The 19029-nt window shown below is 35.7% G+C and overlaps 1 protein-coding gene across 1 annotated transcript in view; it reads left to right on the top strand.

Annotated features, from left to right (window-relative positions):
* TBC1D22A (TBC1 domain family member 22A) overlaps positions 1-19029 on the top strand; it is a 148855-nt gene that overhangs the window by 33884 nt on the left and 95942 nt on the right. Inside the window, exon 8 of the mRNA XM_026046430.1 lies at positions 1989-2103. Coding sequence (XP_025902215.1) covers positions 1989-2103 — 115 coding nt within the window. The remainder of the gene's footprint in view (positions 1-1988; positions 2104-19029) is intronic.

Genomic DNA, 19029 nt, shown 5'->3' with positions numbered 1-19029 from the left:
TGAATCTTAACAATGTCATTTTGTTTCCAAATATTACCCTTTGAGATGCTGCAGGATTTTTATGTCTGTTCTTAGTGGTTTCTTTCCCGGCTCCCAAAAGAATTTCTGCTAGAATTAATACAAATATAAGAAAATATTTTCTGGGAATTTAACTACTTATACCTTATTATGAAATTGTAAGTATAGACTAAAAAAATTTAGTCAGTGAAGTTGGAATAGTCTATCTAAGCAGCTATTTAACATGTGTATTTGGATTATGTGAGAGAAGTGATTTCCCGGAAACACCACCTCATTGAAAAATAAATTAATAAGCTTTGGGGATTTTGGCTTTCTTTTGAGATGACAAAACCTACAGGTATTCAAAATCCATATTTAAACTCATTAATTCATCTTCTTATGCATATGAATATAGTTCTTACTGTTACCATGAAAGTGAGTGGAATTCAAAGGAAAATAATTGATTGGTAATGACATCTCATGAGATATAGCAGTTTGTATCAGAAAAGTAATTCTAGTTTTTGTTACTAGTTTAGAAATCAAGACAGAAGCCTCTTGAGAAAGTGACCCTTTTAATGATGACTATTTGAATACAGGGTAGAGTGCTGTATAGAAACTTAGCTTGGTCTGCCTTTGAGGTATTCAGTGTTCGGTTTCTGATACACATCAGTAAATTAAACTTTATGAGAATAGGTAGGAAATTGAAAATGCTATTTCAGTGAAAACTTGTTGAATTTCTGGTTTAGATGCAATAAAGCATTTGGGGATATTAAATCCCGTATGCCAAGAGTTACTTTAAATGTAGCTGTAGTGGAGCAGACACAAGCTGCACGACTGCGGCCCGTGCTTCTGGGGCCACCAGGTTTTGCATCTCTTCGTGTTCACCTTCCTGTTGCTCTGTACATTTTCAGCACTCTGCCCTTGGACATGACAGGGAAGCATGACAGAAGATTAAGGAAAACGGTTTTCCTAATTATCTCTGGAGTTGGAGAATAGATACTGATAGCTGGGACTTGTCTTTGAGGTTAAAAAGCGCAAATGTGTTCCAACCTCAGCCAGCTCACACGCAAGATCACATGTGGTGGGACTCTCAGGCATCTGGATTTACGAGTCTCATCTGCCTAGAACTTTCCCTACCCTAAGAAGGCATAAAAGGGCTTTTAAGTTGAAGAAACTGAAGAATAACTTAAACGTGCCGTAGGCCTTTAGCCTGCTGAGCTGCGTTTGCTCTGCTCGCCTGGCAAGCTGTGTAACACCTCTAACTTTCGGCTGCAGCCTAACGAGAGAATAGCGTATTTTCAGAAATAAATAACTATGAATAAATAGCACGAGGCCAAATTGTGTTGGGGATAAGCTCAGTGACTTCCCTGCCCTGTGTTCTTCTCATGCTTTGCTTCCCTATGCAGACTGTGTAGGTTGTGGCCTTGAGAGGTCTGGCAGGTCCCGTTCAAAGGGTTCAGGGAGGAAAGGTTTATATGGCTGTGTGATACTTTTTCTCTACATTTCCTGATTTTCTGATGTTTTATTAATCACACTTGATTCTGAAGAATAAAACCTCACACTGCAGCATTAGGCAAGCTTTTTCTCTTATGCAGGAAGAAATGATAAAATATTTCTTTCAAAGAGGTAAATTTCCATGGAGAGATCATTTAAGCCACCTATGTCTTGAGGAAAGAGGAGTTATGTCATACTGGAAAAGCTCCAGTAAATAAAGTGCTATTTCATTGTAGACAGTGTAAAACTGAATTATTTACAAGGTTGCTTTGAATGTGTGCTAATACTCTAAAAATATTTTCTTTTAAATTACTCAGAAGCTTAATTAACATTGGCAGTTAATTATGAAAAACAGTGTTAATTTAGACTTCTGTGTGCATTTTTTTTGCTACTAGCTGTATAACATTAGATTTATCCTTGTATACTTTCAAGTGCCTTTTCTAAAATGTGCTTACTGCTTGATGAATTGCCTGATAGTTTCTTTAACTCTTTTTCAGATCTTTGAACGAATTTTGTTTATCTGGGCTATACGTCATCCAGCCAGCGGATATGTTCAGGGCATAAATGATCTTGTTACTCCTTTTTTTGTAGTCTTCGTTTGTGAATATATAGGTAAGATTTGTTACAACACTGGGTTTTGAATTGGTAATGGCTTTGGAACAATACTTTCATTTTAATATGAGTAACAATTTGGATTAGCTAATCAAAGCATAATGCAATATATGAATTTTACTATACGTTTTTGTAATTATAAATCTGCATAGTTTTCTTACATAACTCTCAAAAAACATACTGACAAGTTATCAAGCTCTGTGTGAACAGTGAGTAGAGTTCAGGAATCTTTCAAATCTATGTTCAAAAAAAAACCCTAAAACTGTAGAAGCTACAGAGATGTCAGATGATAAAGATGGAGAAAGATGATCTAGCCTCTGTTTACATTATGGTTTTTAACTGCATGTCTATCTTACATTCCTGATGCTTTCTTCTTCATAGGTGGTTTCATTGTCCCTTTCTTTCTCTCCACCAATTTGCTTGTTTGTATGATGAGGTAAAATTGCATATATGGAATGACCTCACAAATAAGAAGGGATTGAAAAATACACCACAACCCCCAAATTACCCCCTTCAAAACAAAGAAAGAAAGAAAGAAACAAACAAAACAAAGAAATATTTAAAATAACATAGGGGGAAATTAAGGAAGAGAGGAGCTATTAAGCTGGCTGTTGCCAAAGAGATTACAACCTGAAATCAGGATTTCAACTGTAAAGCAATAGTAACTAAAATTCTCAGTTTTTAGAATTTTTGAGTATATAGAATATATAGTCAAAATATAGGGTCAAAATATATAAATACTCAGAATATAGAGTATATAAATTTTGAGTATATAGAATACTAATATGAAACAGTTGTATTTCTGTTGAGTTGTGGACTTTTTAATTATCTGCTTTTGCAATCCTTTACTTGGGAAACTTTACTGCTTAAATGCTCTTCCCACATATCATTTTATAATTTATAATTTAATGTCTCCACTTTTAATGGACATTAAGAGCAGGACTGATCTAAGGACTGAGCTCTGCAAATACAACCTGTCCAAATACTTCCCTTTAACTTTGTTTTAATGGGCTGTAAGTGCATGTTACATTCCTTAGGGCCAGATACTAAAAATGGTAACTTGCAATTCTAAACCAGTTGTTCACTACTGGTGTAAAACAAGGCTGTGAGGCAAAACACATACAATGAGATATAATGAAAGTTGTTATATACACATATAATGAAAATTAACAGTGTTTATATGTAAACTTAGGTGATATGTTGTCTTACCGCTTCAGTAAGGCGGTATATAGTAGCTTCTTATTTTCCCATCTTCTATATGCAAGACGCTCATTGGTGACTTAATCCAGATTGATTAGATTTAAAGGAGGACAGATTATCCTTCACTGAGTGAAAGACTATTCATTCACTCATTTGCATGACAACACCTCGTTGCTCTATTCATTTCTTGTTTCATAGGAGGACATTTTATTGCTAAGCAACTAATGAGAATTACTGCTGCTTACTCCCTAATCATCTTCTAAGTAGGGTAGAGGCCCACTCCTGAGAGTACTTGCAGTTTCTGCCTTTTACTCCCTCATTTGACAGATAATGAAAATGTTCTTAATGATCCTAGAACAGTAGGATCTCTAGTAGACTTTAGGGTTGTTAATTGAAATAAGAAGTTCAAATGAGATGTGATTAGAGAATTGATATTCCATGTTAAATAGACCATTTAATTAATATGGTAAATAAGTTTGTCTTTACCACCAACTTACATTTGGAGACCGTGGTGATTGCTGAGGTATTTGTCAGCTTGTCAGTATTTTCATATCAGAGAACTATTTTCTTAAGTCCCCAGGAAAGAAACCTAAACTTAAAAGATAACAGCCAGAAATGATATTTGTCAGTGAAAATATATGTATTCTAAAAGCTGTATTCTAAAAGCTCATACAAGAGCTAAAATGTATATAATAAAAATACTGGACTGCAAATATTTTCTTGAATGTAGTAGTAATCCCAACTAAAGGCTAATGCACCAGTCACTTCCCACAGTGACATATGATAACATTTGAAGGTTTGTCTTTAAACACCTTTTTGATTTGAATCTTTTTAGTATATTGAAGTTACTTGTGAGTGATGCGTACAAGTTGCTGTGAATGACAGTATGTATTTTACTTATTTCAAATAATAACCTTTAAAATTCATGGAGCGCATCAAACACTCTAAGGACTGTAATAAAACTGTAAAAACTGAGAAGCAAAGAAACAAAACGGAGGGCAAGAATTGTGCTTAAATAATGCTGTATTTGCTGTGTTTCCGGGCAAAAATATTTAAGCTATATAATGTATCTTTATATATTTATATACATTTTTATATATTTATATATATGCATTTATATGTATTTATATATAATGTATTCACTGAGTAATACCTAGTAAAGAGATGTTCCAAAGAATTAGCTAAGACTTTGTATTGGGTGCAGTTCTGGATTCCCCAGTACAAGAGGGACATGAAATTTCTAGAAATGGTCCAGCATAGAGCAACAAAGATCATTAAGGGACTGGAACGTCTGCTGTTTGAGGAAAGACTAAGTGAGCTGGGTCTGTTTAGCCTGGAGAAGGTTGAGAGGGAATCTGATCAACATGTACAAATTATCCCTGAGAGGAGAATGTAGGGAGGAGGGGAACGAAGTCTTCTCGTTGGTGACCAGTGACAGGACAAGGGGCAATGGGTCCAAGCTGAAACCCAGGCAGCTCCATCTGCATGTGAGGAAGAACTTGTTTGGTGTGAGGGTGCCCGAGCCCTGGCACAGGCTGCCCAGGGAGGCTGTGGAGTCTCCTTCTCCGGAGATCTTCCAAAGCCGCCTGGATGCCGCCCTGTGCCCCATGCTCTGGGTGTCCCTGCTGGAGCAGGGGGCTGGACTAGATGAGCTCTGGGGGTCCCTTCCAGCCTCAACCAGTGACAGAGTTCGCAATCCTTGATCTGTTCTAATAATTTTGTGATGTTTATGGAAGTCCTTCTGCTCTTCTAAAGACATCCATCTAGAACACAGAAAGGGTGTCACAGAAGTAGTTTTGGAGATGGAGATATTGTGTTTGAAAGGCATAACTTTCTTGTCAATTTTAGAAATTAGACTTATGAATCTTTTTATAAAGACCCAAATTGTAGCTGTTCTTGTGGTTAGTCTGGATTTAAGTACCTAATTTTAGCATGTACGTTTGCACATTTCAAATAATTTGAGTGACTGAACATGGGAATTGAATGTTTTTAGAGTTTTAGAAGACATGTAGGTATGATGAAAATATAATTTGTTAATATGTCATTAGTTTCCCATTCTGTAATAAATGCCAGAATACTGGAATATTTTCAGTAAGATGGAATTTGTTGCCAAAAGCAAGCTGAGAATCACAACTGAGAGTAATTCAAGAGGGAAACCTATTGGTTCTACTTGTTCCTGTTGGCATACAGTAGATTAAACTTCTATGTTTAAGTTGGGAGAAGAAGGAACCTAAACCTACCATTTTGGTCAGAGGCTTATAGGTATGTCAATCTCTAACTTTTTTTCTTCAAACTTGTTTAATGTTTATATGGTTATTCTGATATTTCAAGCATTAGTGGTATGAGACTTGCATCCTCACTCTTAACCTCCCGCGTGACATAGGAAAACTGTAAGCTATGTTTTTAGAACAAATGCTAGTTACTGTCAGGGCAGTTTTCCTGAAAGCTCAATGTCTTTAATTTATATTGAAATGAATCTTGTCCGTGTGGATCTAATTCTGGACGTATTTTTGCTAATGAGATTAAAATAACGCTGTGTGATTTCTCACTGCTCATTGACTTTATTGCTCTCAATTGCCGAGTTCTGTTTCCAGCTACCACCAGTGGCTCTCTACTTACTTAGACATGTAGACACCTTCCAGTCGCTCTGAGTTCCTGTTGATCCACGTTGGTGTCCAATATTGAACTGTGCTGGAGGAGATAAAGCTAGATAGGAAGTATTTGTACTATAAGACAGACTGAGCATGACATGTCCAAACTGGGGCAATAACAAATTCCTTTGTGGACATTTCCTAAAGAACTGTACCTGGGTAGTTTTCCTTGAGACACACACATCCCATACGAGCTCCACATGGCTGGAGACTGACAGCATCGTCCTTGCTCACTTGAGGTTTAGCAGGAAAGAAATATTGGAAAAACTCACAGGATAATGGTCTGGAATAGGAGGGACTTTGTATGTTTAAAAAATGAAGAGCTTACCAGAGTTTGCTAAGAGTTTTGATATGCTCTTGATTTTTTTTTCTTATAGAATATTTTTGGAATTGTACTGCATAACATGCTCCACTTTTAATGCTTTTTTTCCTTTTTCTTCAGATATTTGTATATTTGTGCAGTTGACTGTTAAAATGGTTTCACTTACACATTTGAAATGATTTATGAAACTTGCACAGATTACATTTATGTAAAAGCTTTATGAAATCTGAAATGTAATTGAGGTTTTTACATTTCTTGCAAATTGCTGAAAGTATTTACATTTTTTCGCTCTGTTTTAAATTAATGGATAATTTGCATGAAAACTTACTCAGAATATTTTAAATCAGTCTTAAAAAATGAATATTTCTGCCCTAAGTTCCATTTAATCACATTAAATCTCCTAAATTTAATGCAAATATTGAGGAATACAGTTTCCATATACAGAATTATATTTGTTTGTTAATAATTTATATGACATTTTATTAAATTATCCAAGGCATTCACTGAAATTTACTGGAATTTTTATAAAAATGAAAAATATTTTGTGAAAAGTTCCTGGGAGAAATATTGCTGTGATTTCTAGTTTTAGTTTTCCCCCCTTCTCTTTTGTGAGTAAAAAATAATTAAAACTTGCCTAAAACTCCCTTGAACTCTTTAAGATATTAGAAAGTCAAGCCCTTCTTGAAGGTGAGACTAGAAAGTGCTTGGGAGTTTTGCAGATCTTTTTCTATCAGCTCAGTGTTCTCAAATTTCTCTGCCAGCTCTCCGCAAAGCACCTTCCCCTGGTTTCACATATTATGAAACAATTAAAATACACATATATGCACATGTATAACATGAGACAGAAATTGTTTGGCGTTGAGCTTGCTGTGAGGTAACATTATTTTTCTTTTCATTTTTTAAGTACATTTTCCCCAGTTCTTATCCTGTTGATGCTTCAATATACAGACCAGTAAAAGTGTTGAGAGTGGTGTGGAGTAGCTGAAAAAAAAAAAAACCCAAAAACCAAAGCAAAAAAGGACAAATTTGGATCTTGATGATGCCTCCTTCTAGCTATGGTAACTACAGTGTGGCAGAACTGATTTTGACTGCAGGTGAAAGCAGCAATGAGAGTGTCCTAACAGGGTGTTTCCTGGCCATTATTAAAACATTTGGTGGAGTTAAATCATCATTTGTTATCCTACCTTGTTTGTTTCTTATGATTTGGTTTGTTTGCTTTTATTTAGGAGCTTCCTGAGACTCTTTTATAGTTCTTGCTTCTTCTTACATCTTTTGTTATGTGCCACCTATGACTGATTCTCAGTTGGAACCAACCTTTCTTTTGAGCAGAAAGGACCAACTGCCCCGTTTGAAAGTCACTGCAATTTGCAGACTCCGCTGGTTTTAGCTGTGTTGGAATCGGTGCTGTGCAGAAGCAGTGTCTTCTGAGCAACTGTTATTTTTTTTCTAGGCTTCCTCTTTCCTGTGCAGTTCAGGAAATGGCAACATTAAGTGTGTTCTGTCATTATCAGCGAGTCTGTATAATGAATGTGTTGTTATTTCTTACATAATCTATAAGCTTTGTTTTATTTTGGTTTTCAAGTTCCCAACGAGGTTCACAAAGCTTTGTGGTATCCCTCCATCATGATTTTCCTTCTCGTACACTTTAAATAGAAACCTTGGTGGCCATTGGCGTCTGTTGCACTAATTGGTCAACTCGGGGTGTGGTTTGTGTACTCCTTCCCTTTTCCCTATGGATAATGAGGGAGCTAGGATGTGGGTGTGGGGTAGCAGCAGCCACTACCATCATGTTCCTACAGAAACGTGAGAATAGCAAATTTCTATGAAGTTCTGTGGGATTGGTTACATTGGTTTCATGGTTACTGCTTGCTGGGGCAGCAGAGAGAGGGATGTGGGGCTGTCTGAGGCTGTTTTGACATAAGTTTATCAAGGGCTGATAATTAGTTAAAAATTCCTTGGTTTTTGAGTTTGTACATAATGAATTACCCTCATAAATATTCAAAATCATTTCCCTATCACATGAAAAGTCATGCTATGATTGAACGTCTGCCTATAGTAAATTTTAACCTGGACTTCTTCCATTATTCAGTAGATGCTTCAGATAAAATTGAGGCATGTTCATGTTATTCTTTAATTTGCAACTTTTTTATTTATCTGTTTAAATATTTTGAGGTATTGTAAATAAAACATTTTTTTCCACATAAAATAAATTGCGTCAAGGAGATAACCGCTAAAATTTAGGTCTGTAAGAAATGTGTTTTGAAATTATTGCCTAGATTATATTTTAAAATTCACTATAGACCTCGAGGAGAATCCTTGTGAACATAGCTGGCAGTGAACTGTTTGTCAGGTGGCAATAATGCTGGCTATAATACACTGTTTTGTTGAGGGTCAGATGTTAAAGCAGTATCTGTTGAAGACTTTGCAAAGAGAAAGTATAAGGGTAATTTTAGCAGTATTGAGAGGACAGCTCTTGTTAGGACTCTTGCTAGGGAGCAAGAGTCATGCAAAAGGGCAGATAGACCTGCAGGACTTGGGAGAGCACTGCTTGATGGGTGGACTAATTGACAGTAAAAATTAAAAATGAAAAAATTTAATCCTTTGATTGCTGCCCTTGATTATTTTATAATTATTTGCCTGGAAAATTTCATCATTGTAGCTTTTGGCAAGACCTGCTAGAATATTAATTTCTTTTCATTGCAGTTTGATCTTGTAGTTGAATCCGTGATTCTAGTTTATAGTTGTATAACCATTACAGTTAAGAACATTTTTTTTGTTGTTTTTTTTTTAAATATAGGTCCAAGCCCTAGTGTGAATACAGTTGGGTTGTACACGGATATGCACTTCTTCCTGTCACTTGCTTGTGGCAGTTTATTCCCTACTGTTTTTTCTCAAGTTATTTAATCTACCGCAAGTCACTGATGTTGGCCTGTGTCAAACATGAGTTGAATGTGTCTGCATAAATTCCCTTTTAATCTGCTTCAGTCAAAATGAGGTTATTTGACTTAATGCATTAAAGTAGTAGATTTTTTTAGCTAATTCTACCAATGCAGTTAGTACTGCTGGCAGTTCTTGGAGCATAATACTTGAAAAGGTGTTAGGTGTTATAATGGGCAACTGAGCACAAGTCTGCTAATAATATAGCAGTTTTGGTGTAGTGGATGATAGTGTATTACTATATGTATGTATTTTATGCAGTAAGGTATTTGGATTCCCAGTAGAGGCTTGGTACTCTCCAAAATGTGAATTCTGTGATATGGGCCATCATCTCCATATCTCATTTGTGGATGGAAGACGCTAACATACCCAGCATCATTTCACTGCTCTTTAAACTTTGCAGTGTTTATACTGTATGAAGTACACTTGAGTATTTCCAAATTAAATTTGGGTAGACTGAAATGACAAGGCTAACTACTGTCAAAATAGATAGTTTTCTTCCTTCTTTTATTTATTTATTTATTTTACTCCAGCCCCAAACGCGCATTCCTCTACTCTCTCTTTGGCCAGCATTTCTGTGGCACGGTATATCAGTTCATGGCGCTAAACCGGTAGGAAACGTAGCTGCACAATCAAATGAGCAGTTTGATTTTCTGTCATCACCTCAGGATCAGTCGAACATCGGTGCTCGTGTGGGCATACAAGCATTTCAGGCAAGAGGGAGAAACAGCATCTCTATTTAATGCCAAGTAGCTCCTCAGCTACTTAAACTGTGTTATTAAAGTCAGCCTTGTGATAGGTCTTTGGCAATTCAGTTTATTTTTCACTTAGTGAGTTGGTCATAAAAGCAGCTCAACAGGGAGATGTAGGTTATGGTAAAGATATCTGACTTCCCAGCTTATTTACTCCCTGTTTACTGTCTTTAGAGTATTGGTTGTTAGGACTAGAGGAAATGGCTTCAAACTGAAGCATCGGAAGTTCCACAGGAACTTAAGGAAGCATCTCTTCACTGTGCAGGTGACAAAGCACTGGAACAGGCTGCCCAGAGAGGTTGTGGAGTCTCCTTCTTTGGAGATCTTTAAAACCCACTTGGATGCAGCCCTGTGCCACATGCTCTAGGTGACCCTGTGTGAGCAGGGGGGTTGGACTCGATGACCTCTGAGGTCCCTTCCAACCTTCGATATTCTATGATTCTATGATTCTATCACAGTACAGACCGTATTGTTCTTACAAAATCAGTTCTTCCAGTCCTTTCTCTTTCAGTTTTGTTTTTCCTCTCTCCAATATACTGTCAGGCTTCCAAGCTAATTATAACAGTTCATCTGAAATGCTGGAGTCGTGGTCTACCTAGCAGATGTTTTGGAGGAAGATTTGAGACTGAGAATGTTTTACTAGATATTTTTGCTAATCAAAGACTGTAAATATAAGGGTGTCTTTATTCTAATTACCAGTTGCCATTTCAAGAATATTTGGAAAAGAGATTGAAATACAAACCTATTTTTTTTCCTAGTCCCTTTGAAGGTTTGTGCCTTTGTTTAGATATTCTGAACACATAGAGATTTCTTTTTTGGAGTTGTTTGCATAGTTGGGTAGGTCTTATGGGTGATTCTGCTGTTCAACAACTTGAGGTGAAATTCCACATAACCTTAAGGTCTTGAGAATTGATCAGTTTTGGGGAATTCATTAGTATTTGAACTCAATTTCTGGACAAAATGAATAATGATTTCATCTTTTCAAGGCAAACTATACCTACATTCTTTACTGTTCTTATGACAGAAAATTGTTATAGCTGTGATACAGCTTCTAGTTTGTCTCTTATACTTAATTTTTTGAAATAGTTAGTAGCTCTTTATATCCAAGTGTCCAAAGTGTCTATTTTCTATTATGTTCATAGTGATGGGACAGCGAAAATTACAATTGCCTTAACCTCTGATGAAACAAAATCAAGCCAATGTGAATCCATTTGCTTAACTACACAAATTAAAAAAATCAGAAATTTTATTTTCATAGACCAGCAAATCTTGCAAGTTGCCAGTGTAAAATTAGTAAAATAAATTCTTCAGTGTGATTACAGAAGTATAGTAGTAATAGTGCGGACTACCTCCTACAAGTGTGAGGAGAGAAGCTGAGGAAATATGATGTTATTGGCAGCTCTCTTTAGTATTTCTCACTGAAATATTAGCTCATTTTAATCATAACTTTTCTTTTGATACTTTTAGAAGAAGCTCCTACCTATCTGAAATGGAATAAGTCCATGTATAGTTAAAGTTAGATTTCTATGATTGCTGTTAATAGATGCTGTCAAAAAATGGAAAAAAAGCCATCAAAGCTATTCTAATAAGTTTGCCCAACTGTTGAATTGCTTGGCATTTTTATTTTTTTGCTTGAGAGAAAATTAATTGTTTGAGTAGTGTGAATAAGTGTTCACAGTGCCTTATGAGGCTCTCCCTTTGGAAACTTTAAATCTTTTTTTTCTCAAGACTAATGACTTACTCTTTTACACTTTCTTCAAATAAAAAAAAAACCACATAATTAAAGCACTGATTCTTAAAAATTAATATTCATACAAGAAAAAGACTGTACTAAGCAAGTAAAAGATGTTTTCAGAGGAAAGAAATGGCAAAATAATCATTAACAGAAAGTCTCTGTATGTCAACAGAATTTCCAGAACACGTCAAACTTCAGCTCATGAAGCCAGAACACTGTGTGTTCCCAATTCATACAACATACACAAGGAGAATAAATTACATGTAACCCATATAAAAAGAGTACTGATTCACAGGTACTATTAAATTAATTTTATCCTGGCATTTTTTCTTTCACACTCCAGTTATCAATATGAATTCAAGTCCAGATGACAATGAGGAAATAAAACCCATTACAGTTGTATTCACCTATTGGAGTTTTATGAAGCTCCTATAAGTATCTTTTTTTAATCTAATTTGAACCTGACTTTTTAAAATCATTTGTGAATTGTGCAGTAGACTTTATTCTAAACCTTAAAAAAAAAAAGGGTAAGGAAGATGAGATGTGACAGCCACTATTGAAGAAGCAAACACATATGTTACTTGATTGATGTTACTAGATTTAAGAGTTAAACTGAAGATTTATCCAACTTAAATTTTCTGTTGACATATAAGAGTTACTTCCAGGTACTAGTATTTGAAATCAAAATTTTTACCTTAAAGATGCTATTGTGTGTGACTGACTTTCTTGTTAAATAGATTAAGTGAAAATTAGTCATGTTTTAATATTTGTTTACATAAGATAGTTATTGAAAAAATAGTAATTGCCATTTCTGTGTTTATCTACATATTTCTGAAGGCAAAAGATTACTTGTACCTCCTTCCTCTTCCTTATGTAATATCTTGTTCTAGAAAGATAGTTTCTCCTGGTTGTTAGAGCAAATGTGACTGGGTTGTGCCTGCCTTTTACTTACAGCTTCTTGCTGCAGCTTCCCTGCGTTATTATGGGAAGGCATCAGTTGGCTTCCAGTTATTTTTGTTTTTCAATAATTATATTGGAAAACTTTTTTTTTTTACTTAATTAGTGGGGTTCTTAGGCTAACTCTGATTATACATGTTTAAACACAGTGTGCTTATATTGTTCAGCTGTTTACTGATAATTCTCCTGTATTTTTGAAAAAATCAAAAAAGTGCATTAAAAACTTGAGAGAAAAGGACTTTTATTTCATACATATACAAAATTATTCTACTAACTAAAGTTTTATTAGAATAAGATATAGGTAAGAAGGAGATAAATACGATGTGCATTTAAGTTATCTTTTAAAAAATTTGCTTCATTGTTTGTATTTTCTAAATTCCAATGGGATTTTCTGGAGAAGATGTGCTCAAAATATACTCTTAATTTTTAAAACATGAAATGAAATTGATAATATGAAAGTTGCTTTATAAGGCAAGGAGAATCATAATATCTTTCATAAATAATATTGTATCATTTCGGAAAGAAATTAAAAGCTAATAGACTGTTGCACTCTGAGGAAGTCATGAGAGTTTACTGAGAGATATTTTAATTGAAACTGCAAATTGGAAATGTTGAGAACAAATAAGGACTTGAGCAATGGTGGAAGCAGTAAAATGAAATTGAAAAGAAAACAAAAGACTTCTGCAGGTATGAAAATAAAAGAATTGTGGAGAAAAAAAGCTAATTGCAATTAATGTGACTATAGGGAGAAAAATGTGTTCCAAAAGGAGCTGCATATTTTAGTCCTGGCGTGAGCATTTGATTGACTCTTCCCCCAGTCTCTGTATAGTTATAATTAATGATTATCTTTCTATAGTGAAGAAGCACTGAGGTGGTTATACTTTCAGATCTAAATCTTCTCAAGCATGCTTTCTGACAGATTAGGAAATGACTTTAATGGCTTTTGGCATCTGAGTATCACAACTTTGTGTTTTTATTATGAAGGAACTTCCAGAAAAAAAAAAAAAAGTAAAGAGGAAAGAATTATTTAAGCAATGATAATAGGCTATATACCTTGTCAGAAATATGAAACTCAAATCCCATTAATAAACATCGGTAGTGTTTCAAGACCTAGAAGAAGGCTTTTAAATCAAGATTTATGAATACTTTAAATTTTCTTTTAAGTCCTTTTTGTTATTTTGTTAGTAATGCTTCAAAACCTTCAGACCATTTTAAATACAGTTGTCCAAAGTCTGTAAGATTAAGTTTTAGCTTGAATAGGCTTTGCTTGTAGCTTAAATGCAACATAACAAATGAAGAGAGTTTTAAAAAAAAAAAAAAAAAAAGGCACGAGGGGAGAAAATTTGCAGGTGACTTGCACACCTGAATTTTAATTTCTTTGCAATTTTGCCATTATGTCCCATGGATAGGAATGGGTAGTAGCATACAATGTGAAGCTGTATTGTATAACTATTGTATACTGTGTTCTCCCTCTGGACAATCAGATATAGTCTCTTATTGTGTGATTTGTGGGTAGTCTTTTTTTTTTTTTTTTTTTTTTTTTTTTTTTTTNTTTTTTTTTTTTTTTTTTTTTTTTTTTCAGTCAGTTGAAACTTCCTTGACTCTAGTCAGTTAATTGTTTCGCCATGATAGCACAGCTGGGCCTTCAGCAGTAGAGTTCACGTCATCCACGCATGGGAAGCTGCCTATGGTCTTTTATGCCGTGTTGGAAAGGAGTAGTGCATTGAATACTGAATGTGTGTGTAATTATGGCTGCATATATGTGCACATTGGTATGTATGGATGAGTCTGTCCGTCTGGCTCAGGTAATTAGAGATTGCTGTAATAGGAACATTTAAAAAACGGAGAAATCAGGCCGGTTTCAAATTACAAAGCAACACTTTACCTACTGGACATGTTAATGAATGTCAATTCCTAATTATTACCAATATCTGTTGCAGCAGTCATTAACAAACTTGTCCAAAATTAGTTGTGACTATTCAGTACCATCGACCTGATGCTGTGCAGTTGGTTTTGGTGGCTGTGGCCCTTGGTGGTCTTGATCACTACAGTCAAGGTAAATTGGGCTTGATTTGATAAGGGAAGCTGGAGTGGAGTGGGGTGTCCTTTCCTCATTTTTCCCCCTTTATTGTTAGCGCCTCTTGCTCCTCTCTCCCCCAAAGGAAGGGGATGATCTCATCTGCTCCTGGCACCGCTCATGGCATTTGCGGGACCGCTTATGTTCTGACTTTGCGCCCTTGCAGTGCAAGCCTAGCAAATTTTCTAGGTCTTGCACATTCTATATCTCTTCTGCTGGCTCTGTGGAATAATTTTGGTTTTGCCACTCATCTTTTCTTCCTGCTCCACATCCTTAGTTCTTGGTGTCTTGAAGGTTTTGCTGTTTGCTTTCCTGTCCCATTGGTGCACGGTACCACAAGTCAGTCTGGCCCTTTCAGGTTACTTATTTTTATCCATCTGTGCTTAGCTTGTGTTATAAAATGCTGGTTGCTAGTTATGTTATTAGTAACGTTGCAACAGTGCAAAATACTTGGGCACTGTTGCCAGTTTATGCTATTTTAGTGTATTTCAATGGCTTTGGACAAACTGATATTAAATTGTTCAGCATGTGGGTGCAACAGGCGTTTCCTTTAGTTACACGGTAACAAATCCCATCTCTCACTAGATGCAGACCCTGTTTGTGAGATCATGTTGCTTTTGTAAATATTTTAATGCTTTATATTTGTGGATATAGCAAATAAATTTGATTTGAATGTACTTAGAGTGACTTCAAATATTTATAATTGATGGGGTGCCTAGACCCAGGAGTGGGATCCTGCTCCTTCAATTAGCACAGAGGAATATTTGCCTTTGCTGTGCCCTGCTGAGAGAAAAGAAGAATGGGCAGTGATGCAGCTGCAGAGTGGAGATAAGACAGGTAAAAGCAAAAGGATAAAATAGAAAGAAAAAAAATGTATAACAGCAGGCAAGCAGCTTGCAGAGCTGTGTTTTTCTTGGTCCTTAAAGCAGCATGGCAGTATGGAGATGGATGTTAGGTTATGTTTGATAACCAAATCTAGTCCTTTAAACTGCCCTGGCTAGTGTGGATAGGAATCTTGGTATGACAGCAGGATGAGTGTATGCCTCAGATCTTACCTGAGGTAAGATAATGTGTGTCAAACTGCAAGCTGCTGCAGTGGGGCTGTTTCAGGCATTATGGCTGAATTATTTAGGGCAGGATCAGTTGCAGTAGCCAGGCTCTGGTCACTTTGGTGTCAGTGCTGGAGAGCTGTCTTCATACTGCAATTTTGCAGTCAGGTGAAACTAGCCTAGGATGGTGTTTCTGGTGCATAAACAGTCCTGGGCTCTTGCTGCCTGCTCCCCTCTTCTCCCACCCAAACTCTCTTCTGGTTGGATTTATTCCCCCATGGAGCTCATCACGCAGCTCTGAAGGCTCCTGCCTGCCTGAGGAGCCAGAGTTTGTAACAGGAAGGCAGGGGCTGCTTTCCTAGAGGGAATGTGATGCACAGGTATGGAGCAGCACTATCGTGCTGCAGTTCAGCTGCACTGAGCCGGCGCTTTGTATATCAACCGTCTGTCAGCAAATGACTGATGATGTGGGAATGATTTAAATGCGCTAAAGGCGTGTTTACTGGAGTCTGGTCTGGCGAGGTATTTGCATTTCATTTATTTATTTATTTATTTTTTTCTTTGTGACTGTAGTGTCACGAAGAAAGGGAATATTTTTCTTCAGCAATCGCTCTATAGCAGCTCAAATGCTGTGTCTCTCCTATAGATGCCTAATTAGGTCCCTTTTAAGGGGAGATAGTGATATGGTTATGTAAAATTTGTGTGTAGCTAATTATTACTGTAAGAATTTACACCTAAATCTTCTGCTATATCCTCTTCTCTTTAGAAAAAAAGATTGTAGTAATGCAGCAATGGCTGAATAGCTGTTAAACCTTAGAAAACTGGACTCCAAAGCAGAATGTATAAGATCTTCTAGGTATAGGAATATTACTGTTCACCTCCAGACACACCGACATTCACATGTTTTTGTTGTTTGTTTGTTTAGCTGGTAACTTTAAAATTAGGATTATCTGAAGATATTCTATAGTAGTTTACAACAGAATAATACTTTAATTCTACAGACTTTATAGTCACAGGTGTCCATGGGTCTTGCAGATTTCCCCATACCTCTACAAGAGCTATGTAAGCTCTATAGAAATTTCATTGCTCTTGAAATCTATTGCAATTTTTGTCATGTTAGACACAAAATATATTTAAGTAATAAGTGCTGTAACAAAGAGAATGATTTTAGGATGTTCAGAAAATTATTATTTTTAATATTAAAAATATATTAAATTATATATAAAAATAGAAAAGCAAGAATAACTTAATGATGACCTTACAGGTGTGTTCCTGGCTTCTTCATTTGATTTATTCTTATATCCCCAAGCATTTTGGCTTCTACTTCTTGCTCTAGTAAACTCTCATGAGTTTTGCATGGATTTTAATACTGGGACAGCATTTCAAGATACGGAGCTAAAATTGTAACATTAACATGACAATGAAATGTTGGCTTGCATGGAAAATGTGTCATAGTTGATTCTTTTCTGTTCTTCTTTTAAAAAGACTGAGCATTGGGATGAGTGGAGATTGCTACGAGTCACTAAAGCAGTACTATCATTCTACCTTAATCTCGTGTGTTTTTAATTTTTAGTCTTCCAACCGGGACATGGCTTTTTTTTGTAAATAAGATTCTCTCTAGAGTTAGCATTTCCTAACTCTTCAGTTAATGTGAAAATTCCCATAGTATGTGGCTTCCATCTGTCTCTAATGTCACATGTATCCTCCTGATCTACGCGGAAAGGGAGTAATTCAAATATTTCAGGAAGTTCATTTTTGCATTTTGATCATCCTCTACCAAAAGTCTTGACTAGTCTTAATCTCATATTAAAACCTGTATTTTCTTGCTATATGAGGCAGTTATATTAGCTTAGTAGCTGGAGAAATAAATGTGTAGCATGTTATAAATAGAAAGAAAAACTTGTAAACGAGTAAATTTTGGATTATTTTCTTATATAAGCCACTGCCTTTTGGAGGGGATCAGGTCAGAGCTGTTCAGACGCAGTACTAGGTGGAAGGCTTCAGAAGGGAGTTCTGGTGACGGGTCCAGAGGAGCCACCGCGGCGCTTGCAGCGGCGCGCGCAGGCGGACCAGCAAGTTTCCTCTAGGCAACTATTTAGTGTCTTCAACAATTACACAGATAACACCATAAAAGTCTCCGCAGGAGACTCAAGAAAATGAGAGATGTTGCTGGGAGACTTTGTAATTGGGAATTCTTATGAAGTGATTTTTTTTTTTCGCAGATATTGATACATATACACATTTGCCTGCTGCTTTTCCCCGTTCTCTTGTTATTTAATCTTTATATTACTGTCCATTCAGATTTAACTCATGGAAAAAAAAAAATTAAAGTCATCTAAAACTGCAATTTGCAATTCTATTTTCCAACACAATACTTAAATTGAAATAATACTTCATCTAATATACTTTTTAGGTAGTTATTTTTGTTTCTTCTGTTATTTGTCCTGAGACCCTTTCCAGTCTTTCTTTTCTAATATATCCAATGTGTTTATTTCTTCCTACAAATAAGCAAAAAGAAAATCTATGTAACAATTGACTCGATTTTTTTTTCTTTAAAATTGCAGGAAGAAAGCACTTTGCATTATATCTCTAAAGGAAAAATAATAAATATGAGTGCTAACATTTTTGCGTTTTATTGTGCCAGTCAGACCTTCCTAATTTTGAAGAAATTTTCTCTAAAATGAATGTCCCCTGTTCCTTTCAGTTGTAGTGTGGAAAAAGAATGTCTCAAATAATTTGAATCAGTTTCGAACCTCTTCAATAAAATACTGCAAATTAGGCTATATGGATGCAGCAGAAACTATTGCAGATCATGAATGCTTATTTGCCTTGTACCCTTAATACCTTTAATAAGGCTTTGTCATCTTGAAGTTTAGTATATGGGGGGGCTTCCGTAGTGTAGCTCTGTTTGCATCCACAATATCTTAATCAAGAAGTGCTGGTTAAAGTATGCATATTCCAGCTTATAAAAGCATTATTCTTCTGAGATGCAATGGAAAATATATTTTGATATACCTTTATGTAGCTACATTTTACTCTGAAATGTTTTAAAATACAGTTTCTAAGCTAAAGGTTGGGACATTTGTCTTGCATAAGGTTGATGCTATTAGAGTGTAGCCAAGATATGCTGTGTTGCCTTGCACATTAGATGTCTTTTTTTTTTTTTTTTTTGTATTTCAAAGCTTCATTTTCTGATATTAGGATAGACTGTCTTGCAACAGATGCATGTGAAGCACAATAGAAATG

This window comes from Nothoprocta perdicaria, unplaced genomic scaffold (assembly GCF_003342845.1).
Source record: "Nothoprocta perdicaria isolate Ctin4 unplaced genomic scaffold, notPer1 scaffold_44, whole genome shotgun sequence".
Taxonomy (NCBI): domain Eukaryota; kingdom Metazoa; phylum Chordata; class Aves; order Tinamiformes; family Tinamidae; genus Nothoprocta; species Nothoprocta perdicaria.
Note: the sequence above shows the minus strand (reverse complement) of the source record. Positions and strands in the feature narration are given on the sequence as shown.